The sequence below is a fragment of the Aethalodelphis obliquidens genome, unplaced genomic scaffold (assembly GCF_003676395.1).
Source record: "Aethalodelphis obliquidens isolate GAN/ISIS:26980383/991018 unplaced genomic scaffold, ASM367639v1 scaffold24, whole genome shotgun sequence".
Classification (NCBI taxonomy): Eukaryota; Metazoa; Chordata; class Mammalia; order Artiodactyla; family Delphinidae; genus Aethalodelphis; species Aethalodelphis obliquidens.
The window spans coordinates 10,671,394-10,695,681 of NW_020837968.1; the positions used below are offsets into that span (position 1 = coordinate 10,671,394).

The 24,288-nt window shown below is 38.1% G+C and overlaps 1 protein-coding gene across 10 annotated transcripts in view; it reads right to left on the reverse strand.

Moving 5' to 3' along the window:
- Nucleotides 1–1,804: 1,804 nt before the first annotated feature.
- ESRRG (estrogen related receptor gamma) overlaps nucleotides 1,805–24,288 on the reverse strand; it is a 645,592-nt gene continuing 623,108 nt past the window's right edge. For 9 of the 10 annotated variants that reach the window (XM_027122193.1, XM_027122198.1, XM_027122191.1 and 6 more), the window contains 2 exons: nucleotides 17,880–18,149; nucleotides 1,805–5,736 (listed from right to left, as the gene is read on the reverse strand). In XM_027122193.1, the coding sequence (XP_026977994.1) occupies nucleotides 5,492–5,736; nucleotides 17,880–18,149 (515 nt within the window). In that variant the 3' untranslated portion in view covers nucleotides 1,805–5,491. Of the gene's footprint in view, nucleotides 5,737–17,661; nucleotides 18,150–24,288 lie in introns of those variants that run through there. The other variant, XM_027122196.1, reaches the window with a different exon arrangement.

The following is a 24,288-nucleotide window of genomic DNA, read 5'->3' on the forward strand; positions in this document are numbered from 1 at the left end:
AACGTGTGTTCTCCATGCGTGCTGGGGCGGGGTGGAGGTGGGGGGGTTGAGGGGGAGTAGCTGGGGTGGGGGAGGTGGAGGTGAAAACCTTCCAAATGCATTCCATTGGCTTTGTGAGTTAAAAAGTAAAAAGGTTAAGTCCTTTTGTCTTGATATTAAAGAAAAAGATAGTCTAAAACTCTCACAAAAATTCAGAGCCAATATCTGAAAAGGTTCTTTTTTAAAATTTTTTAGAACATTCCTGGCTTATTTGAGAAAAGTATAAAACTTTAAAGCAATGGTTTCCTCATTTTGTCTTCACATTAGAATCACCTGGAGATTTTTTTAAACTATTCCAAAGCCCAGGCCAATTAAACCCCAATCTTCAATATGAGCGCCAGGGATTTTTAACATTCTTCACGTGATTCCAATATTCTGCCAAGTTCGAGAACCACCACTTAAAAAATAAAAAATCACTTATACACAACAGGTAAAAATAAAAGTGACCCTTTAACATAAATACATAACTCATTTGTCAAGTCTACTAGTTGTTTATATACCAAGAAATGCAACAAATGTCAAAATCCTACTTTGTTATTTTCTTTTACACCTGAGGCGACCGTGATAAATACATCAGTACCAGCAAAAGTTGCTCTGTAATAATTCTAAATGATAAAAACCAGAATTCTGACATAGAAGTTCTCAAAAGCATGTGTATGTGTGTGTGTGTGTGTGTAGAACACATACTTTTAAATGAGGACCTACTGGAAGATTACAGGCATGATTTTCCTTCTTAGGTTTGTCTCTTGCATGGTCTCAGTTTTACCCAAATATTTTGAAACTATCCAAAATAAAACATGTCAGATTCTACATTGGGCTACTGCCACTCAAAGGACACTCGAATAGGAAAGACAAGTCTTGAGTTCTGTGGCCAACTAGTGCATCTTAGTGATTTAGGTAATCTCACACCCCTGAATCGGATGCAGTGCCGGGGGGGGGGGGGGGGGGGGGGCTTTTGTGTCACCAGCTTGCTTCTCTAGAGAACCAGCCACCTCGGAAAGGTGAGAAACACGGTGGGCAAACACAATGACAGGACACTGTCCAGATAGGCAGAGAAGCCAAGAAAGCACATATTAGCACCTCGGTAAGGGCTCCAGGAGGGGCCCGTGGGAGAATAGCTGACCCTGAGCGGCAAGGGCCCTCGTCTCTCCCGGCAAAAAAGCCAAGGGGAAGCCACTTGCTGTCAGCAGTGCTGTTTAACCCTCCTGAGTTCCAAGACAGCGCCCCGTCCTCAGGCTCACCGATCTAGAAGCTCTGCCGCTGCCCTGTTCGGGAAATCCTGCCGGCCACTCTGCTCAGCGCTGCTCCGAGGACTCTGGAGCTCAGCTGGCTGCCACGCTCAGAGCCAGCGCCTGATTTAATTGTGGATGGAGGGAAATAATAGGTATCTCTAGCAGATTTTAATAGGATCTTAAAATAGGGGGAAAGTTTTCTGTTATGACATTGACATAGAGGCGACAATTTGGAGTAATGCAGAATGATGTGGAGATGCTTTAAGATTAAATAAGAGCTATATAAAGGCTTGTCAGAATGAATTCTAATGTGCCTGAGACACTTTGCATACTCTTAAATATGCAAAATGTCTCTTGGCACCCTAGAATTCATTCTGACAAGCCTTTATATAGCTCTTCTTTAACCTCCCACTTTATTTTTAGGGAACAGGTTCTCAGATACTCTTTGAATGCAAGCAACAAAGGGCAGTGTTTACTGATTTGGTTCTGTAGTGGGGGAGGGAGCGTGAAAAAAGAAAACACCGTACAAAGGGGCAATCAAAAGTGGAAGCATGTTTAATATTGCTCTACCGTCATCCTGAAAGGCATAATAATTTGAGTTACACATCTGAACTGATTGGAGTTACAGAATCATATCTCCCTTTTGCATTTAACAATATATACAATATAAAATAAATACATTTACACAAATGGACATCTGCTGGAGCACACAGTATGGTACACATCACAAAAATATACAATTGATTGCTTTACAGATGTGAAGCCCATCTACAGCTATAGACAAGGTTTTATTATTATTATTCTTTTTACTACTGTCTATAATGCAACTCCTGGATTATTATAAGCAGTTAAAATTTTTTTTGTCCTTTTACGATCTTTGCACATAAGACTGCCATAAAATGTTTTCCTAGGCAGGTAAACAGAGACGCTTAAATAATTAAAATACAATCACCAACACTCATTTTCTCTTCTATAAGAAAAATAGCAGTTTTAAATTTTTTATATCTTTTATGTTATCATTTAAATGCAAAATAGTGGAATAAATACAACAATCTGATCTGATTGAAACACAAGTGTAACTACAGGTAGTCACACAATCATATTGCTTTAAATAAGAACAAACCTAAAAGAAGCAAAATTACAATTAAAATCATACGGCTAAAACATACACCTTGATAACTTTCCAATACTTCACATTAAGTAAATGGTCTTGCTTGAAACTTGAAAAAAACTTACCTCAAGCGAGGTTTAAGATGAAGCATTTACCCTAAAGCCCGTGCAGTTCTTTTAGATCTAAATTTTAGTTGTGTTTCCTATTTGTGAGATACTTGTTCTCTTGCAATGCTGAGAGTCAATTAAACTGAAAACTAAAAATTGTTCTTCGTTCTTTTTACATCTCCCCATCTTGCGTTTTCAGTTGGTTGGCCTTTACTCCTTAAGCCCAAGTACTTTAATGTGATACAGTGAAAACAATGTATATATTGTATATATTTTATTTATATATATAGTGTGGTTGAATAGTAGTAACTTAAACCCTGCACAAACTGTCTGGAAAATAATCTTTTTTAAACACTTACATATATAAATAATCTTAGAGAATCAGCACCTTTTTTTTTTTTCCCAGGAGTTGTATTTTCCGTTGTTATTTTTCAAGGGATGTGCCAATTTCTGAACTCCTATCACAGCTATAAATTTCAAGTTATTGACCATCTGAATGAATTGCTAATGATGATTTATCTAGAATCACACTACAGTCACTTCTCTACTGAGAAACCACAATCTACAATTATAGTCCCATATAGCTAATGATAGATACACAGTATTCCTAGCACTAGGCTGATGAAACATCAACCCAAGGTATTTTGTTTAAAGCACACAAAGTAGCAATAGTTTTGGAAACGTGTCCGCACCAAAATGTTTCGCAACAACACAGAGCGAGTTTATAACAACATCTGAGAGATGATTGAGTGAAAGCCATATATACAGCATTTAAAAATTAGACTTATCTATATTCTTGAAATATTCAAAGTTTTATTTCTAAGCTATACATTGGTATTCTATAATAAACCATTAGAGAAATTATTCCTTGTTTTGAAAATATCATTATGATTTTGATGTGTATCTGTTCATAATGAATACTTGTTTGGAGTTTCAATCTCTTAATTATTATTAGGAAGAACCTTATTAATGGTAAGGAATAGAATATACTACTGTAGTCTCCTGAGGAATTGTACATCCAATATTGTCTCTAATTCTACCCTGTGTCTAAAAGCACACACCACAAGAATCCAAACACCACACGAACAACAAGACAACAGTCTTTGAATGCAACATAAAATTCAGGAAAGCACAGCAAACATGAAACATTGAAAAGCTGAACTACATTTCTTTTGTTTGTTAGGATTACAATTTTAATTACATCTGTGTACATAGAATAAGACTGTTCACATAATACAGGGAGCAGCTACTAACACTGGTCCATTGGTATAGCATTTAATGGAGGTTACTGTTTATTGGTTATTCAGCGATTGTAGATTTGGGGGGTATCTAATTGATTTCTTCATTAGATTACACCTCTTAACAGTCTGGGACCTGACTGACTTTCTTGCTGTGACAATACTGGTTGAAAAGCACATAGATTGGCTTAGCTCTTGGTTAAAAACTGCAGATTAATTTAAACAAACATGCCTAAATGAATCAACCCATAGAGATTAGGTTTTAGAATTTGGTCAGGCGTCTGCTGTCTTTGATGATTTTTTTTTTTTTTTTTTCAAATTCTGGCATTTGCCTTATTGCCTCTTAGGTGAATACTGGCTCACAGCTCCTTCTGAGAAAAGGTCTGTAACTTGGCAAACAGGCAGCATCTCATTCCTAACCACCGTGGCAGCTAGAAATCCTACGGCAACTGGACCTCCCAGGTAGAGAGGGGCGCTCCTGATCATTCTACGGATCTGTGTTCCACGTGTGGTGCTTACATATGTGACCACTCGGAGTCACTGCAGGTGTAATCTAATCCTCTGTGTCAGTGAACATTTAGGTAAACTGGAGCTCATGTTAAGAAATTGATGTTTGGGACCAGACTGGCACACAACATAAATTGCATCCGTGATAATATGCACCTTCCCTTCAACTATTGCTTGAGTAAGTTAAATTCCCATATTAATAAATGGCTGAAAAGTGGTAAAGCTGGTACAAAAAAATCTCCATTTGTAAGAAGAAATGAAACATTTTTTAAAAATCTTCCTTCAGGATTCATTTGTCCTTCATTATTGTTCATAATTGTTCAAAGCCAGCACAAAATTGCAGTATTCTTATTTCTCTTTAGTATTGCATGAATGAATAAAGCTTAAACTATTCCCTGAAAAAGTTACATAGTCGCTAAACTAACAAATACCTGGAAGACTTGAAAAAACAATTAAGGAATCAAATGGCTGTAACTGATCTAGATGGAAAAGCAATGATAAGAGGCAGCCGATGCAACGTTGCTTAAGTCGTCTAATTAGAGGCTGCTCCAGTGGAATCTAATACTGCACTCAGTCAATTTGTGTATGTTGCACTGTACTCTTAGTGCCATGGTTCTCTCTCTTTGATTCCTTAGTCATTGGGGATGTTATGGTTCACAAGAAGTTCACTGGTATCCATATTATGGATCTCCATCCTTTGGCAGGGCTGGCTTCCATCACTCTCCAATTAGAGACTTCTTTTAAAAGTTCAGCAGCAGAAGGAAAGGAAGGAAGGACAGAAGGAAGGAAGGAAGGAAGAAGGGAGGGAGGGAGGGAAAGGAAAAGAAAGGAAAGGCAGCAACATTTTCTTATAACCAGAGCTATTAAAATTTAAAAGAAAGGGGAAGAATGAGAAAAGAGGGAGGAAAGTAGAAGAAAGGAAGGAGGGTGGGAGGGAAGGAAGGAAGGAAGGAAAGGAGAGAGTGGGGAACCAGCGATGAAGGAAGCAAGAAACGAAAGAGAAAGAGAATAGGGCGGGAGAAAAAAAAATAAAGAGCAAAAGAAACGGAGAAGAGATGAGATTAAGGTAGGAAAAAACTCATCAGGAGGATACAGAGGAATCTGAAAGCTGCTTCATAGTCTTGCTGCTAAATGAGCAGTGCAGTCTTACTTGATTTTTGATGTTGTTAACTAAACTCTAAGTTTTTTTGACATCACTCTTGGGTTTATTTTTCCCTTTTTCGGCGTGCAGGATAGGATGCCCGGGGAAGCTTTTAGTCAGACCTTGGCCTCCAGCATTTCCAAAAAAAGTTTGTGCATGGGGACTTTGCCTTCCAGTTTGATGTTGTAGAAATGCTGCACGGCCTTGGTAGAGGTCTGCCTCAGGAGCGGCAGCGTCATCAGCATCTTGCCGGCCCTGCGAGGGTCTTCCATGTGCTGGCCGGCCTCATAATCCTGCAAGGCCTCATGTAAGACATCCTGAAGCTTCTGAACGGCTTCGACGTCTTCTATGTGCATGGAGTCTGTACAAGGCCAGAAAGATAAACAACATTAACAATAATAAAAAATACGTTGATTCGAGTTATGAAACTTAAACCTTATTACTGAACTTCTCTACACTGTGATTTGTTCAGAGACTCTCACATTGCCAAAATCTCCATTTTATTTTTCTAAATTTCACTGCAGTAGATAATTTACAATACTGGCTTAGAACATGGGAATTACTACAAAAAGCCTTTATTTCAAACATGTGGGTTTCTTTCCTCCTGAGACTGAGCAAGTGAACACTTTAACAGATAACAGTCTTGGCTGTTTTATTCATTACCTCATTCGTGTATTTATTCATTAATTCAATTATAAAAGGCCATCTATCAAAAAATTATTCTATGTAACGTTGTATAAAATTCAGACCTTGTGCTCAAAAAGCCCGTATGTCCCAAAAGGGGAAAAAAAAAGTTGATAACCAAAATTTTAAGAACTCCATGTAAACACACCGAATCTAACACTATGCTCAGTGGTTGACTGTACAGATATCACAATACATTGCTCATCTTTTTAGAATTTTTAGTGTACTCTTAACAGTTCATTAAAACATCCTGACATAGCCTGCTTCTCTGCAGACTTTAGATTAATGAATTCTGAAATACTTTTCACATTTGTGAAGGTGAACTTTGCCCTTAAGTGACTAATTTAAAAATCTAATTCAGTCAAGCAAGGAAAGGGTTAACAGGGTTGCCACAATTATTCTTGCGAGAAATGTGAGATGTGGGGAAAAAATAAAAGTTACAGTTCTAGCTCTAAAACAGACACTTAATTATATACAAGTTTGAATCATTTAGCACGTTTTATTGATTCTGATGACAGTTTATCTGTTAATTACACATAACGGCGTCTTTGGGGGATTCTTCATGTTTAATAATTCTAGTTCTCTGAGAATGCAGAGCTCTGAGATATATGTACCTAGCCTAATCTTTCATATCATTCAAATATCAGATCACATGCCCCAAAAGAGAGAGGAAATGTAATTTAAAATCAAGTAGCTAAACATACGATTAAAAAAATTACGGCAAGGTACTTAAAAGATCAACGGCTATAACCAATAAAGGTTTTTAAAACTTCTTCGTATTTTCTTTACTGCTTTTTTTTTTCTTTAACATGGTCATTTTAAAATCGTTTCATCATATCATTGGCGAATTGACCACCATTTACATGAGGTGGTTAATAACACATTTCTTTAAAAGAGTTTTGAATATTCTGGAATATAGTTGCTTATAAGGGTTTACTGCTCAAGACTCGATTCCTGCCTGGTGGGGCCAAAAGAAGGAATTCTTCTGGGTGGGAAACGTTGACAGTGGTGTCCTGGAGTGGAACTCCAGACATTCTCCAACATGAACCCTGGCCTTTCCGATGGACTGCTTCTACCTAGGCTTTCCTGCAATCTGGTTCCTTTCAGCAGAGCAAATCCATCCACTTCCTGTGTGTCTTCTCTTAGAAACAAGCACACGGAATTTCCAAAGTTGTCTAAGGGGGCGGTAATGAAAGTGACAAAAAAACAGTCACGGAGGTGACAACAACATGCTCTGATATTTGTTATTTCTATGTTTGCACTTAAATACTCTCAGGGGAAAATGGTGGACATGGACACACAGTAACGGTGAGTGCTTAGATACACAGAAGATTGACCTTTGTACATAAGGGAACCGGGATGAAGTGGACTCACCCAACCTATCTGGGGACTAAACGTTAACACTCTAAGTGGAAACAGTGGGGAAGAAATGGATGAGGAAAAAAGGAACTGCAGTCTTTACAGATAAAATTAAATCAAAATAGCGGTTTTCCAAACAGATTGATTTTTTAAAAAGCAGAATAAATATACTGATTTTAAAAAGCAGAATAGGGACTTCCATGGCCATCCAGTGGTTAAGACTCTGTGCTTCCACTGCAGGAGGTACAGGTTTGATCCCTGGTCAGGGAACTAAGACCCCGCATGCCGCGCAGTGTGGCCAAAAAATTTTAAAAAAAAAGAAAGAAAGAAAAAGAAATTTTTTAAAGCAGAATAAATATAATAAATATACCATTTCTTAAGTACCTGTTTTGGGTGACGCCTCTGATAAGCACTTTATGAACATTGCCTCATTCATCTCCCAACAGCCCTGCAAGGCAGGTGGCTGCTAGGAAGTGTCAGAGTAGGCTTAAACTCTGGTGTCTTTGAATCAAAGTGTGCTGCCAGGATTTATAACACCGGACATGGCATTTCCTTTTTTTTTTTTTTAAAGAACTGAAATCGTTCTCTTAAGCTCATCTCATTCAACTTTGCGTCTTCAGCAAGAATCTTTCCTACAACATTTCTAATAAAGACATTGCCAGTTACATGGAGAGCATTCTACTTAACAAGGAACAGAACTACTTGTTAGAAGTGTCCTCTTCATATTTTCCCAAATCTGCCTCTAACTTCCATCCTTTGGTCCTGGTTCTAACTACTGAAACAATACAGGATAACTTTCTTTCTCCGACATGGCAGGTCTTGAAATGCTTGAAGTACGGTCACCTCAGCCCCGACTCCAAGCCTTTCCTTCCCCACTGCTCTTGCCTGGCGGGAGATATATTATAGGATGTCACAGGAAATGAGGCGAGAACAAATAGCAGAGAGATATGCTCACAAACAGCAATTAAGACTTCAAACTATTCTTTAAAGGCGGTGATTTAGCTTGAGAGATTTAAAAATGATTTAATCAAATTACTATGATAATTTAACTTCCCATTTACAGAAAAGATTCTAACTCATTTTAGCTTTACCCATTCTCGGAGCTGCTAATACTTTAAATGCAAACTCACTAAATCTGAACTATTTAATTAGACCATGATTCAGCTGGCAGACTGCTGAAGAAAATATTAATCTCCATTAAGGATCCCAGTTCAAGTTCTGGCTCTGTGGCTTTAATCTCTGTTTTGTTCTTCGGGCTAAATTTATACATTTATGCAAAGCTCAGTAGAACTGGCATTACTTTATATAATTATTTAACTCTAGTTGTTTGTACTGGGTTTTGGGTTTTTTTTTAACTTTATGTTTTAAAGGAAATTTTCCCATTATTTGTGCTAATGGGAACCAGCTAAACTTAATAATGGAAATCACAGGTTTATGAACTAACCGGACAGTGCAAAGCTGAACATTAAAAACACCGAGTGAATTGTTAAGAAAAAAAAAAAAAAAACCTAGGATTTCTGGGTCTAAGCCCAGACCTATTAAATCAGAAAATTGGACTGGATGCAGGACATCTGTATTTTTTAAAATCTAGGTGATCCTATGGTCAAGCCAGGGTTGAGAATCACTAAAGTAGACAATAAGACAAACAAATGCTATTCTAAAATGATCAAGATTCCAAAAGATTACCGAAGTTCCAATGATACGTATAGTGTCACCCATATATTAAGTTTCAACATCTAATAATAAAATAGAACCCTTTTGTTCAATTCCAATATTTTCCTCCATGAAGTACGACCCTAAAGGGACATGTCTAGCTCAGATCACTTACTCTGGAAAGACAGCTAAATATCCTTATACCAATAGCCGCAAAATTCGGTGATACTTAGAGCCGTTGCAAAAGAAGATTTTGTTTGTACTTCTTACCTGGAATAAGGCACTGCCCTTCTCTATGGTAAAATTATCCGTTACTGTGGCAATAGGTAAAGCTACTCCAGAATGCCCACGCTCTGTTTAGGAACTGTCTTCAGGACTTGTAGCTCATTCTTGGCACTATTTTCTCAATGATGCCAAATCTTATTTTGAGGACGGAATTGAATATTAGACATAAATAGAGCATATACAGAGTCAAATCTGGTACATATTATAAACCAACACTCAGAGTAACCTTTTCTGTGGGACACAGATGTTGATTTTCTTTAGTGTTAGTAAGCTGCCTACATGAAGAGGGGCAGTAACGATACAGACGACGTGACTCTAATCACCAAAGGACTGAAACATAATATGATGAAAAAGACAGAGAAGTGAGCAAAAGTCTATTTTCTAAAAGATAATTTGCGTCTCCACATGTTTATATACAATTATAAGGAGTCTAAAACAGTGATCTTCTCAGTTACAATCAGATGAGATACCGAAGAACCCTGGTTGATTGTCAAGGCACAATGGCTTTTGATTAACATAGATAGTCAAACTTAACGTTTTCAAAAAGGTGCCAATCATAAAGTTTTGATTAAAAATCAGTAAACTGTATTCCAGGAGGATGGCAGTGGTGACAGCAAAAACTTTTAATCTCTCCAAATCTGCACATAAAAGAACAGAGCTGGCTTCCCTGGTGGCGCAGTGGTTGAGAGTCCGCCTGCCGATGCAGGGGACACGAGTTCGTGCCCTGGTCCGGGAAGATCCCACATGCCGCGGAGCGGCTGGTCCCGTGAGCCATGGCCTCTGGGCCTGAGCGTCCGGAGCCTGTGCTCCGCAACGGGAGAGGCCACAGCAGTGAGAGGCCCGCGTACCGCAAAAAAAAAAAAAAAAAAAAAAAGAGCAACTAGATGGCAAAATTAAAAATCCATAGAAAACACTTACCAAAAAACTAAGTAACAAGATATCCCCAAAAGACACACACACACACACAATCAGGATTATAGTGTGTGTGTCTGCGTTCCTAGCTCTGTTCCACTGAAGGGGTTCAGGAAGCACGGCCACCCAGGTATGCAGTATTCGGTACCAGTAGCACCCAAGTTGTAATCAGATTCCAGGCCCCAATCAGGAAATATTTAGGATGAATATGAACACCTTGTCAGAATAAACAGGAAGGGGAGTATGTACAACTATTACGTCATTCAAAAAGATTCCAGACGCTGACTTGAAGAGGTTCCCGCTGACTCAAATGGGACAATTTAAACTTTAAAAAGAATTACAATTGATTGAAATCTATTGATTATGTTTAAATACATGTGTTTATAATGACATTAAAAAAAGATAGGGTGCTGATTCCTTATCTTGAAAACTGGTGAATAAACAGAAATAATCAAGCATTTATCGCACATTTCCCATTCAGTCTGTATCACTGGTAACCAAATAAGAGAGGAGAGAAAGCATCTCTGTGTATAAGTATCCCAACTACTGAATGAAAAAAGAAAGGTTAAAATTACAAATCACCACGGATTTAAGGAATGAGTACCAATGGCTGCTAACATCACAAAAAGTGAGACAACCAGACATTATATGTCTCCCAAAGAACGGCACCCCACCTGTAGGTCTAGAAACTGAATCTGATTAAGCCCTTTGGATCCAGTTGCTGGTTTGCACAAGACACAAAGGGCAGAGAAACATGATGAGCTGCCCCTAGAGGATATAAACTGCAAAGTCCAGACTCTGGGGAACTGTGCAGGGCAAATGCCCTGGCTTTTGCAATAGATAAACTATAAGAACACAAAAACTTAAAGAGGAACTTTTAGAGTAAAGGAGACTTTAAAAGTCCATAAGGAGAAAACAATGTTTTTTAAAGGGCAAGATGAAACTATCGTGTCTGGTGATACACACTTAGTAACAAAACCACTATAAAACATACAGAAGTGATGACTATAAAAGTCAGGACAGGATAGGGGTTACTTTTGTGAGAAGGGAAGGGAGAGCGACTGGGACAGATGCAAAGTTATATTTCTTGACCTTGCTTATATATTCATTGTGGTAGGCAGCAAAACGGTCCCAAAGACATCTGGGTAGTCCAACCCTGCAACCTAAATGTTACCTCGTGTGGCAAAACGGACTTTGCAGCTGTGATTTAGGATCTTGATATGGGAACAGTATCCTAGATTATCCAGGTGGGCCTTCAGTGAAATCAAAAGTGTCCTTATAAGAGGGAGGAAAAGGAAAAAGAAGGCAGTGTCGCCAGTGAAGCAAAATGGTACAGGCCTGGCTCTGAAGATGCAGGAAGGCGCCATGCGCCAAGGGATGCAAGGAACACCACAGTAGAAGCTAGAAAAGGCCAGGTATCAGATTCTCCCCTAGAGCCTCCAGAGGGAGAGTGGCCCTGTCCACACCTTGTCAATAACCTGGTGAAACTGATCATGGACCACTGACCTCCTGAACTGTAGGAGAACAAATAAGCGTGGTTTAGAGCCACCAAGATGTGGTGATCTGTTAGAGGAACTAATACACTTATTAAGGCACACATTTCGTTTTGTATGTGTGTGCGTTTTAATCTGTGTTTTTATTAAAATGGGGAGAGAGCTAGAGAGAGAGGTAGTGAGAAACTTGATGAAAAGGTCCCTGCTAGGAAGTAGTGAGTTGAGCAGAATTCCTATCAAGACTACAGAAACACTTGTCAGAAACACCAAGGAAGCCGTTCACATATCAAGTAGGGTGTTGGATCATAAAACCTTTTAGGCCTTTTCTAACCCAGTGAAGTTATAATTCTAATATTGGAAATAGACATAACAATTCTGATTTTGTGCCTAACCATGGTGAGAAAAACAGGACTTCTGATTTTACAGCTTTCCATTGAGACATGCTTTTTTTTTTTTTTTGGAGGACTGTTTTCCTCCTTTCTTGCTGGGGCTATCAAGTCTGCTTTCTCTTACATTTGTATCAATCACACAAATCACTCTCCTACTGTATTTATATAAAATGTTGGATCACAGAAAACCCTCGTGGCCCATAGTTTCTTTCCTCCAGGCTCCCCTCTCGAATCCCAAATTATTGTTGTTTGTTCTGCTGACCTCACATAATTTCCCTGCTAGGTCTTTTCTATTACGCTGCAAGTACTCAAGGCCCTCCCTCTCCCTCCAGTATCTTACACTTTTCTAGAACTTTCTAACTCCTGTTACTAGAAGTGATAAAGACAATGACACCCAAGAAGTGAATCTTGATACCAGCTTGGGTGGTAAATATTTCAACCTTTCACAACATCCTAAATGCTCTGCACTATGCCGACCTTTTATAACAGATTGCTCATTATCTTAAGACCTATACATGAAATGGTGCTATATTATGTCAACTCCTAGAAGTAAAGCAACTATAGAGGATTTTATGTGCTTATAATGCAGGATGGAAGCACAGAGATACTTGTAGCAAATATTTCCCATGTTATATAAAGGCATAGTGATCATTGAGCATGCTAAGAAACGTTCAGGAACCAGCCTTATTTTCTACATAAAGTTTTGAAATATCACGGTGTGCATGAAATGCAAGGGTTGCATTAAATTAAAAAACAATCCACTTCCCAGATATATCATCTAAAATAAAATTAAAATAATTCAAGCAATGATGACTGATTTGAGCAAAAACCAAAGAGAAGCACACTAGGAGATGGAAAGGCATAATTCTGATTTCTTATTTATCTTATAGAATAAGATACTGGTTTGGGTAAAAGTTAAGAATAAATTTCTACCTGCCACAAAGGACCTATCCATTTCTTAAAAAATGTTATAATCCGGTAAACATTTTGTTTTCGATTCTTTTTGTCACTTTCCTGAGTGGTTTTATATCACTATAGCTCCAGGAAGACAGCAAGATAAAGGAACTGGGGACAAAATTCTAAACTAAACTTAAAATACTAATTTAGGGTGGCAGATGTGAAATTGCACTGGCTAACATCTTATTCACTGACCCTTTTAAAGACATGGTATACACGTTATTTGTGAAATAGAAATATTAATAGCTTATTGATAGCAAGGGACTGAGGGTCCAGCCCTCTGCCTCAAAGCAGCCACACAGCTTTATCAGCTCACTTCCATTACCTGTAAAATGATACTGGATATGTCTACCCAAACAGGCACGCTGTGGAAATCAAAAGAGATTCCCCAGCAGAGGCTAAAAACTAAAACAGAAATGTCTACAGAAAGATTCTAAAAAAGGATAATCTCTTGACCAATAGCTAAAACTATCTCCTGAGTATCAAATCAGCAAACTCCAAATTTCAGTAAAATTGTTTGAGGGCCCAGTAGATACTAAAGAACTGAAGAGGTGTTTTTACTTTTATACTAGTTGTTTAGATCCGTGAAGATGTTAATATTTCTATATTACCAATTTAGCACAAACACACACACCACACACAAAATATACGACCAAGCCACACGCAAAATATAAGACCAAACTCAACACCCTCTCTTAAAAGTAACTGAGATTAAAATTTTAGGCCAGTTAGGAGATGTTAGATGCTATTAAATTCATCTGCCTCATTTTACAGAGAAGGAAACAGTTACGTGGATAAACCATGCATTCTCAAAGGAGGTGACATTTGGAATTGGAGAGTAGAAAAAACCCTCTCTTTTTAGGTAAAATTCACATATACGCAGTACATAAACAGATGCATTGTATATCTGTGATATTAATACTTCATAGGGGACCTATTAGGAAAAACGTATCGAAAAACCCTACCCTAAGAGGAGAGAGAATGAAATAAGATTGAGGAACGCTAGTCCAAACTTGTATGAGGGTCCAAATATGCTGATTAAATATGGCCCCCATTCCACTCCCCGACAGAAATCATAGACTTTTTAATCCCTTGAAATTACACCACATTCTGCACATACACCATTTGTCCTTGAGAACAAAATATTGTCATGAGATGAGCATAATGACTGATGATTTGAAATTGATGACCAAAATATTATTTGCAGCTTTATATCAATAGATGCTATTACTCCAGAGGTACTATGCAGAAGTAAAAAGAAAACTCAACTTAAATATGTAGATTCTATCTATTCTCACATGGGCTGGGCTCACAGGGCTCTAGGTTGGGGGTGGGTCTGGGGTGGCAGCAGTCGGGTTGTGAGGGGCAGCTATGGAGTTGAAGGTCTTGTGACTTAAGCCAACGAGAATGATCGGAGTAAAAGAAATTCTTAATCTTAAACTGCTTTTCATCTTCCACGATGTAAAGGTGAGTATATTACCTTGGGGCCAGTGATAATAGTTTCAAACAAATTTTAGACATAAGAATCAATAGAACCAATTGAGAGAACAGAACCACGTGCTATAATCTTACCCAAACTGCTGGCAGTAATATTTCACTATATTTTCTCATAAAGACATAAAATTAATTCTAGAATCATAGAATTCCCCACATGGAAAGAATTCTAGAGATTAGTCTAAACCTCTTGGTGTACGTGTGGGAAAGCCGGGGCCTTACAATGACAATGTTAAAATTGTGACCTAGATTTTCCTCTTTAAATTCAGTCCCACAGAGATGTATCAGGGATGCAGTATTTCTCAAAAGGCTGTTGGCACTCCAAAATAGAGAATGTGTAGTTTAAGTGAGTCAGTTAGTTTCTTACCTTCAAAAATCAGTGGAACAATTATTTAGAGTTTTCAAAGATCTGAATGTGATAATTACAGTATTAGCTCATGATATATTGTTTTTTTTGGCTATATACCTGAAGATAGGGAATACACTTCCAATGGCTTTCTGGTGTTATAGATATTCCTGAATTCATATGTGACAGAAACATAGCTACAAAAAATATGACAGCCATTATCGGGAAGCCAATTCCCTGTTTCCCAAGCATAAGCACAACATTTATAATTATTGAATAAAGACAGATGTTTAAAATAAGCTGAAATTTAGATTAATGAGACAATGGTTGTTTACACCTACAGCCATACGGGGAACGCTGAGGTACTTATATAAATCACACTAAAGTAGGTTTTTTTTTCCTCCGCCCAAAGTCTCTTATGTTAATCTAAAATTTCTAAATACCGAAAGAAAATCTACAAGTTTTTTGGTATGTTTACGAAAAGCATTAAAATATTTTCATATTGCTGTGTTTGAACAGCTTAAGAAACACAGGTTCCTGGCAAGACTGAATCTGCAACTTTATTGCTGTCCTCCAAATAATGGTAAACAAATGGAATAAAATAGCATCATATTGACAGTCTCAAACAAAATGCCTTTCTGAGTGGTTTATCCCAAGGTAAAATGGTGGGGCTTGCAGGTTGGCTGGATGAGAGAAAGGCCATATTTATACAGCACAGGAGAGGTGGCACATTTTAGATATTAAAATAGTCCCCATAGGACTTCGTCGTTACTCCTTTATTATGGACTCTGATTCAATTAATTTTCCTTGGTATTAAGACGCTGAAAAAATGTTAGAATTACTTACAGGAGAATTTTGTGAGGTGGAGAAATTTTTAAGAAGAAAAAATGCTACAGAATACTATGCTAGAAAAAAGAGAGGGTTTGTTTGACTATTTCTGGCTGTTAATACAAGAAAAATAAACTGACTAGTTCTATAAACTTTTTAATCACCCGTCATTGCTTGAAAGTAGGTCACCTCCTCTGCCTCACAGCAGAGAATGTGGAATACAAATATCTCTATATAAAAACATTAATGGTTATACTTCTGAACAGCAGCAACAGAAATGCTGCTACTAATTAATTCGGGTAAACTAAATAATAATCTATAGCCATAAAGTATCCATCTAACATCTAAAAGTATAGAATTTTAGCAATTTTGATGATAAAGCTTTAGCATTGCTCAGCACTCATGATTAATTAATAATTCACAAAAAGCAATTTGAGACACGAAAGATATAAAACACACTGGCTTCATTTTAAAAATAATTAACCAAGTAAATGTTTTACACTAGAATCACTATATAGTTTCCAAATAAAAATTCTTCCCAAACCATCACTGCAAAATCTTTCATCTAATTATGAGAGGTGCTCTAATGGGAAGTCCATGCAAGCTAATAAATTCTCAGAAAATTTCTATCCCATCTCCCACTTTGGTTTTCCAGAGAGCAGGGCACGGGGTTCCTCAGGGTTTGTGACAACGATGCCATTTGTCACAGAGAATCATATTTTACAGTTTCACAGGGGAGTAAGCGAGAAGTGAATGGTGTTATAAGGAAGAGGGGTACGTTCGCCATTAAAAGTGTGAAATGCTAAATGCCATCATGAAGACAAATAGGAAAGTACAACTTCATTGTTGAAAACAATCCCCCTCCTATCAGTCCAAGGATTCATGCATCAATATTGTAGATGAACTGTTAATTACAAAATCAATTAAAAATTATTTCTAAAAACAGTCACGCGTCCCTGGCTCTCATGGGGGCAATTTGGGCAGAAGGTCTCATCTCACTAGGACCACGCCAAATCACAAAGTCGTCATCCACAAGTAAGCAAAAGCAATCTGGTTTTTCATTTTTCAGCGCGGCTGAGCCCAGTCTGAGATTGATCATCACATATGGCCCCAGAAAACAAACTGTCAATACCTTGAATGCTGCAGAATTTGAACAAATAGCCGTCCGCCCATTCAAGCCACTCATTGCATCCCATTTAACAGATTTTATTGACAGTTTCCTTCTTGTAATTAAAGGGAAAACTACTGGCCGGCAACCAAGATAAAGTTCAAAGATAGGGTCAAAACAAAAGCAGATGGAGGGGCACGGTGTGACTGTCAATGGTACATAGCATCAGAGCGTGTTATTGACATGCAGGTATCTAAAGATCAGCTCGTCATTAAGGAGGGATCTATCCTGGACTTTATGCAAATGCTAAGAGAGACTTAAGACCACAATCAAGCATCAGGAGAGGCACAAAGGGAAAAACAAAAAAGCACCAACGATTTTTACTTATCAGAGGTTGCTCCCTATTTTAGTACGTTTCAGTTATCATGTAAAGACCAATTTATTCTCATCATTCTTAACCCTTACTGCATAGGTAATACCCTTGAGGGAAATACTCCTTCAGCAGAACTTGACTTTTAGAGAATTCCAGAATGGAAGAAAACAGAGTATGCTCTGATAACCAAAGTGAAAGGCAACACTACATATATTATTCCAATTACAAAATTTGCATTTTGGGGGAGCGGGGGAATGATTTGTATTTGTAACTCACACTTATTTTCACTTGTGCAAACAAGACACAGGAGGTGATTTGGTCCTGAGTGTCCATTTACACCACATGCACATGAGTTTTCGCTGTGCCATGGTTCATGTTAGTAAGTGAATTAGGTGGTAGAAGTGTCACAGCTTTTAATAAACAAACAAAATAAAAAATAATTCCCTTTAAGTTGATATTTCTTTTCTTCTAACTTTTCACTAGAAAGCTACAATGACTATAATTTTGCTGCCTCAGAATTTACAACTGGGTCTAGCAAATCCCTGAAGAAGAAAGAAGTTAAGGCAAGGGGTAAAACTGACATATTAGAAAATGCAACAACGGGCCATTGTCAATATGCCAACCTGAATTAGCAAGAGCGATTGCTTTGAGGGTGACAAATTCTTCTTTCTCCAGCTTCATGCTCTTGTATTTCTTTACCAGCTGCAGGATAGCATTATTTAGGTCAAGAAGGCCTGCTAATTTAGACTGGTCTTCATCCATTATATAATCGTCTGCATAGACAAGTTCATCCTCAAAGGAAAGAGATCGGTACACGACACCGAGGATCAAAATTTCCATCCAAGCACTCTGCAGAAGGCTCATCTGGTCCGCCAGGGACAGCGTGGAGAAGCCTGCATGGGAAGATGGGCAGATCGAGTTACTTTAAAGCCATCATTTCATAATACAACGCTAGTTTCATACGGTAGTCGTCTTCTGCATCTGTGCTCAAAATTATGCTGAGCTTTGATTAGCCACTCTTAAAATTTCCCCTGATCATTTTGCCAATGGCAAAGTAAAAGTCACAAACCAGCTTCAACTTGTTGGCATTGTCTCAAGGTCTTATAGACACAGCTGAGAGGAATATAATAGAAAAGAAGTAGTTTTGTTTCTTTCACTTGAGAAGGAACTACTGTGTAATGTTGAAATATACTTGATTTCCAGGGGAAGTCTTCATGACTGTCTTACAGGAAGTCAAACTTTCAACTACCTCATCTCTAAAAACTACTACTCATAAACACCATGAAAGTAAAAAAACAAAAGCCCCAAATAAAGGAGAACAAACAATGTAGGCCACACAGCAGAGTGCAGTTTGGAACCGTTTCTCTGTAACAGTCACAAGCACAGTGAGTATGGAGTACGCTTACACTCAAAAGAGCCTTCTTAGCTGGGTATTTTGCCCCCCTGATATCTAGCACGAATTCCTTTTTTAAATGGTGATTATTGGTATAAAAGAGGGTAGAATCTTTTGTAGCCTGGCCTCCTCACCAAATAGAGAAGCCACAATTTATTCTTGATATTAAGATCCAGTTACTAAAAAAAGTTAAATATGGAGGCAACAAGGTGTGATGGACAGAATATGAGCAGAACCTGATCCTGAACTTAAATGCTGGCTCCACTGAGCTACTGGCTGTTTCACCTCAAACAAGACCATTTCCTTGCACCTTAATTTTTGTTTTGGGGAAATAGAAAAGAAAACCCAGCGAAACACTAATATATAATATGCATTCCATAAGTGTAGCTGTATGATATATTATTTTTATCTGAAATACCTGGATGACTGCTCAATCCTTTACAAAAATCTGGTCTGCATTGATGCATAGATGTCTAAAGTCCCTTCTGAACTCAAGAAAACACAAGCAAAAAAAAAAAAAAATTAAAAAGAAAACGTGGTTCAAGAGGGAAAGATGAAGTAGTACAATTAAACTTACTTAGGAGTAAAGATATATATTTAAATTTTAGAGGAATTAGACCCAGACTCTAAAAGGAAGTCTTAGTGGAGAAACCTGATGATCAACCACATACTTTTTCCTAAAAAAAGAAATGGTTCTTAAAACTTCACTTTCATTTCCAAGGTTATGCTCAGGAATTCCAAGGGTGACCAACCATCTTCTATGGTTTTTGAGGACAATGGGACCATGATTTAAGGTGCTGCTACCAATAATTCTACAGAAGGAAGGAAATATTAATAATGCAACTTGTGATATTAGCAACTACAGCACGGTAAAGAAAAGGAAATGATTTCCTGGCCCGCTGGAGAAAACTAGTGGTTTGCCGTTTGGCACCATTAACTACAAGTGTTTAATAAAATCATCAACAGGGATTAAGTCAAGCTTTTCTTAAGGGGTTTTAGGGCCTGTGTAAAAAGCATTTCTTTCATTTTTTTATCAAGCCGCTTACATGTTACTTAACTGATCTTCTTTCAGACTGGCTATGTCTTTTTTTCCATTCTTTTTTTTTTTATCATTGCAATGTGAGGTTACATTAATAAACATCCTCTTGGCATTAGAGATGTAACAACTTTTAACAGGGATTCAAAAGAGAAGAATAATGATCTAATCTGAGTAGGTGCGGTTCCATTTGCTCTTGAGGTTGTTTTACAACAAACAAACCAAAAAACAAACAAACAATATTGCTCTTTTTTTCTCTTCCCCCATCGCAAGAAAAAGACGTCATGCAAATTCAAATATCTAAGCTAAGAAAAGGGATGGAGTAGGAATTTCTTTTGTAAATGAAGCAGACAAAAACATAATCATCTAGAAAGTTCTGAGCAGAAAGGGATGGGTATTTTCCATTTGCCTTCGTTTCCTTGTTCCTTTTCCTGCTCCCAAGCAGCAGTTTTTCTGCGGCAGCAGATGGACAGAGCGCATAGCCTGCAGCACCTTCCTGTGACAGCCCTATTCTCCCTCCCAGACACTGCTGTTAGTAAATAGATTTACACATTCTCCAATCTCCACACATCTTTCTGCCGAATAATTAAAAGCAGGATGATTAGTTTATTGAGTGGAAGGAGGAACTTTTTTATTGAGGTCCATCCACGATTTTATCAGGGCCAGCACTTTTACGGCTGTCAGGAGGATGGAGGCCTCCAATTTTTCTTATCTGCCTGATTAATACAAACGCTGTTTCAGGACGCATTAATTAACAGATACAAATCTACGTTCTCATGGAAGGATCAATACGGAGAAGAAAAGAGGCATCAATGTGAATTTAGTGCTGATGATGGAGAAGGCGCACTATCGACATTTACGCGCACGGAAACTTTAAAGTTGCACGGGGTCCCTTTTGTCCCTGTGATTTACAAATGAACAATTTTTCAGCCATAACAATGTTTCACACATTTCTTGGGGGTTTAATTAAGCAAAAACAATAACATTTCATTTTTTTAGGTTGATCTTGCAATTTGATTCTTCTAGGTGGATGGCTGTGTGTGTGTGTGTGAGAGAGAGAGTGTATGTAAACCAAACTTTTCCTTTCAATTCTTAATGAAATAAAAAGAAGGAAAAGGGTAAAGAAAAGGATCTCCTTTTGGGGGGGGCAGGTTGGGGAGCACATAAAGATGGATATAGCACAAAAGGTCTGTTGGATTGCCTCAAGTCTATTTCAAGCTGATTAGAGGAGGTATAATTTTTGCAAAACCATAGGGAAAAGAAGACAACCCATGCTTTACACAATATAAAAAAGTCTGGACTTTTTTATCTCTTCTTGGTCTAGAAATAGCTGGATTCCAACAGTTTAACCCTTTGCTCCCAAACCTCTGCAATCTAGAAACTGTCACAAAGAGCTGTCCGGCCCAAATGCCTGGATAACAGCCTTGTTAAACAGCCTTGTTATGAGCTAGCTGTGTTCACCTGAGCACTAAGGAGGCTGAATACCTAATCGAGATGATATTTTAATTCCTCAAAAAATTTCTCCCTGGCCTTGAGGAGGGCTAGTTCTATTTTACATTCATAAAAACACGTGGATAAAATGATAACTTTACCAGTAGTCCTGAGCAAAGTATAACAACCTAAGTGACCAAGATCTAGATGAAAATGTATATTTTAATAAACTGAGTCTAAGGAATTTTCTAAAAACACTATGGCTCCATTGGCACACGCATGCTTGCATCCAAATGATAATTACTTGCTTGTGCTTTTACTGGGCATTTAGTGGTGTTTTATAGCTCTTGGGCTACAAGTTCGAGGTCCTCAGCATCTATAACCTTTAGCTATCTTCAGAGAGAAACCTCCTTCCGAAGTGAAATAAAACATGCTTTGCAGTGGTGTCATTGGAACTTCATGTTTTGTACATCCCAGGATCTTAATCTTTGGTGTGTGACAGGTTATAGTTTTAAATGTTCAGCCATATTACAGCTTTTTAAAATACACTGGTGTCATGGTACCTTTTTTCTTCCCCAGCTCCAGCCCATTCCATGCATATCGCTGGCAACCCTGATCTCTCTTCATCTCCATCCTAGGATCAGTGCCCTTTAACGTATCTCAGGCATTCTGCAGGCAGAACGACTCGCTACCTTAACCCACAGTTAAATAGCGTGTTTATCTGCAATACAGTGTGCTCCAAATAAAGCAGACGACACTGGGGCATAACATCATTTGGAAGGATTGGAAAGCTTCTCAAGAGGCAGGAACCCCTGAGTAATAGGCTGGAAGAAACCATGCTTTGTGCCAACCCCCTTTCCTTCTTCTACTGAAAACTTCAGAGGTTGACAGTGGTGCTACGGCACTTGTCAACCGCTTTTATTTATTTATTTTTTCTTAGCCCAGCAAACGGATGCACTTTGCCGTCAACTTACAAAAAAGGCTAAGCATTTGAAAGTGTGAAGGGCAAAAAATATCTGACGGCTAGTCTTCAAAAATACACTTTCATTTCAGAAAGCATAAATGTTTATTTCCTGAACAGAGTGTTGACAGAAATAGGCTGCGTGAAGGCATTTGGGTTTAACCCCTGCTAGGCATTTTCTTCTCAGCTGCTTCCTTGAAACAGAACAAGGCTTTTAAATCTTCAGGGTGTCTGTTAATATCACTTAATCATGGCATTGATTTGCCCGCCCACGGTTTTTTGAACTGTAGGGTCTCTGTTCCACCAAAAATGGACACTTTTCAGCAAATAGCATAGCATGCTAAAATTATAATTCTGTCATAATGACTCACTGAGATGACAAACGAAGTTCGCTGAGAGAAGCTGACTGAGCAACATGGCGTCAGCTAGATGCTTCTTCTCCCATATAAATAAACCTAGTGTAGACAGGAACTAGGGGAGAAGAGATAACAATAGCACGAAAATTTGGTCTTAGTTATCAATAAATGCACAGATGCATAAGCCTTGTTAGTGATAAACTTTCTCTTTTTAAGTCAGCCGCTCTTCTCAAATAGCAGCAGACGTATCATTTGTTCTATGATTCACAAAACACACAGCTCTGGGGCTTGTAAAATATATATAAATTAAGACCTTTTTTCTCTTTTTTTTTTTTTCATAGAGATGGACTTCACGGACTAGAACTCAGTAGAGGCTAGAGGCAAGCAACTACAGATGGTCCAGTGCCAAAGTGAAAGCTGGAATATGCACCTGGATCTACCGGCAGCATTTTCTTTAAATATTTTCTTTATGAAAGATGATAATAATTATCTCTATTATATTATAATATCTCTTTATTATATTAGTACCTAAGCATTAGATACAATACATACAATGCTACCCTTTGAACCTTTATCCTGTTAGCCTGACCCAGATATTAATAACTGAGATTCAATAACAATTGGTTTGGGTGACATGTAAGAATAACTGACAAAAACGGGATCACTCCTTTCTTCCCAATTTGATCATTTGTTTTAACATTTGTGGATTCCGTAAGATAGCTGTTTCTTTACTTCTGTTTTCATACTCCAAGTGGGGTTCACAGAGATTTTATGGAGCCATTATTTTAAAATAGTGGCTTCATGGGACAAATGTGAAAATCTGAAAGACAGAACTCAGATTCAAAAATTACTCTATATCTATGTGGGAGAACTGATGACCATCTATATACAGTTTAGTATAAGATCTGGATAGTTGCGATAAACTAAACAAGGAGAGAGTAGAATTGGACGGGTAGCATCCACCCGTCCAGGGCACAATTATCACTGTTCACCGAGCTTACAGCTTTGACCGGCCACTGACCACTCATGCTGATTATGTGAACAGTCAAATAAGTTTGCAAGGGCACCGAAATTGAAAACACGCCCCCTACTCCCATGGCACTGATGAAATGCTTTCTTTCGTAAGAAACAATTGTTTCTTATTTCCCAGTCCAGCTTGCTAGAAACATTAAAAGTGTAACAGCAGCTAAGGAAAAATATTCCCAGGTGGCAGCATAGGAAAGCCTCAAAATGACGATAGGAATTTTTTGTTGCTTTGTTTTTGTGAGTGGGCAGTTTTAAACAACTGCCAAGCTTCTTTGAAAAAAGGACCAGAGAGAGGGCAGAAGGATGCAAAATAAGAATACAGAGAACATCTACAGGGAGGGTACAGCTTCTCTTTGCAAGTCCCACTTACCTACCCTCTCTGAATGCCTACAGAGGAGCAAATAATTTCCTCAGTCTTTCCCAAACTCCTTCTGACCTGGCCTCAACTTTACTTCTCTCCTTTCATCTAAATCAAGAAGAAAGACAAATTGTTGGGGAGCATGGAGGCGAGGATGGAGAAGCTGCTTTCAAGGAGGGACATCTAATAGCTTTCTTTACCTACAAGCTTTTTTTTTTTTTTTGTACTAGTTGAAAACAAGAAAGTTCTGCCTGGAAAACTCTCCTTTTTGATGTGACTTAAATTTGTTTGGCCATGAAGAAAAAAGGAAGGCAGCACCATATAATATAGGACTCTTAAAACAAAAATCTTATAAAAGGGTATTGTCAGTTTCACTTAAGGATTAGATAGATACAGAGGAGGGAAAAGCATCATTCTGAAGCAACATTTCTGATTTGGAAGAAAAAGAAACTGTGCTTGAATCTGCCTTGC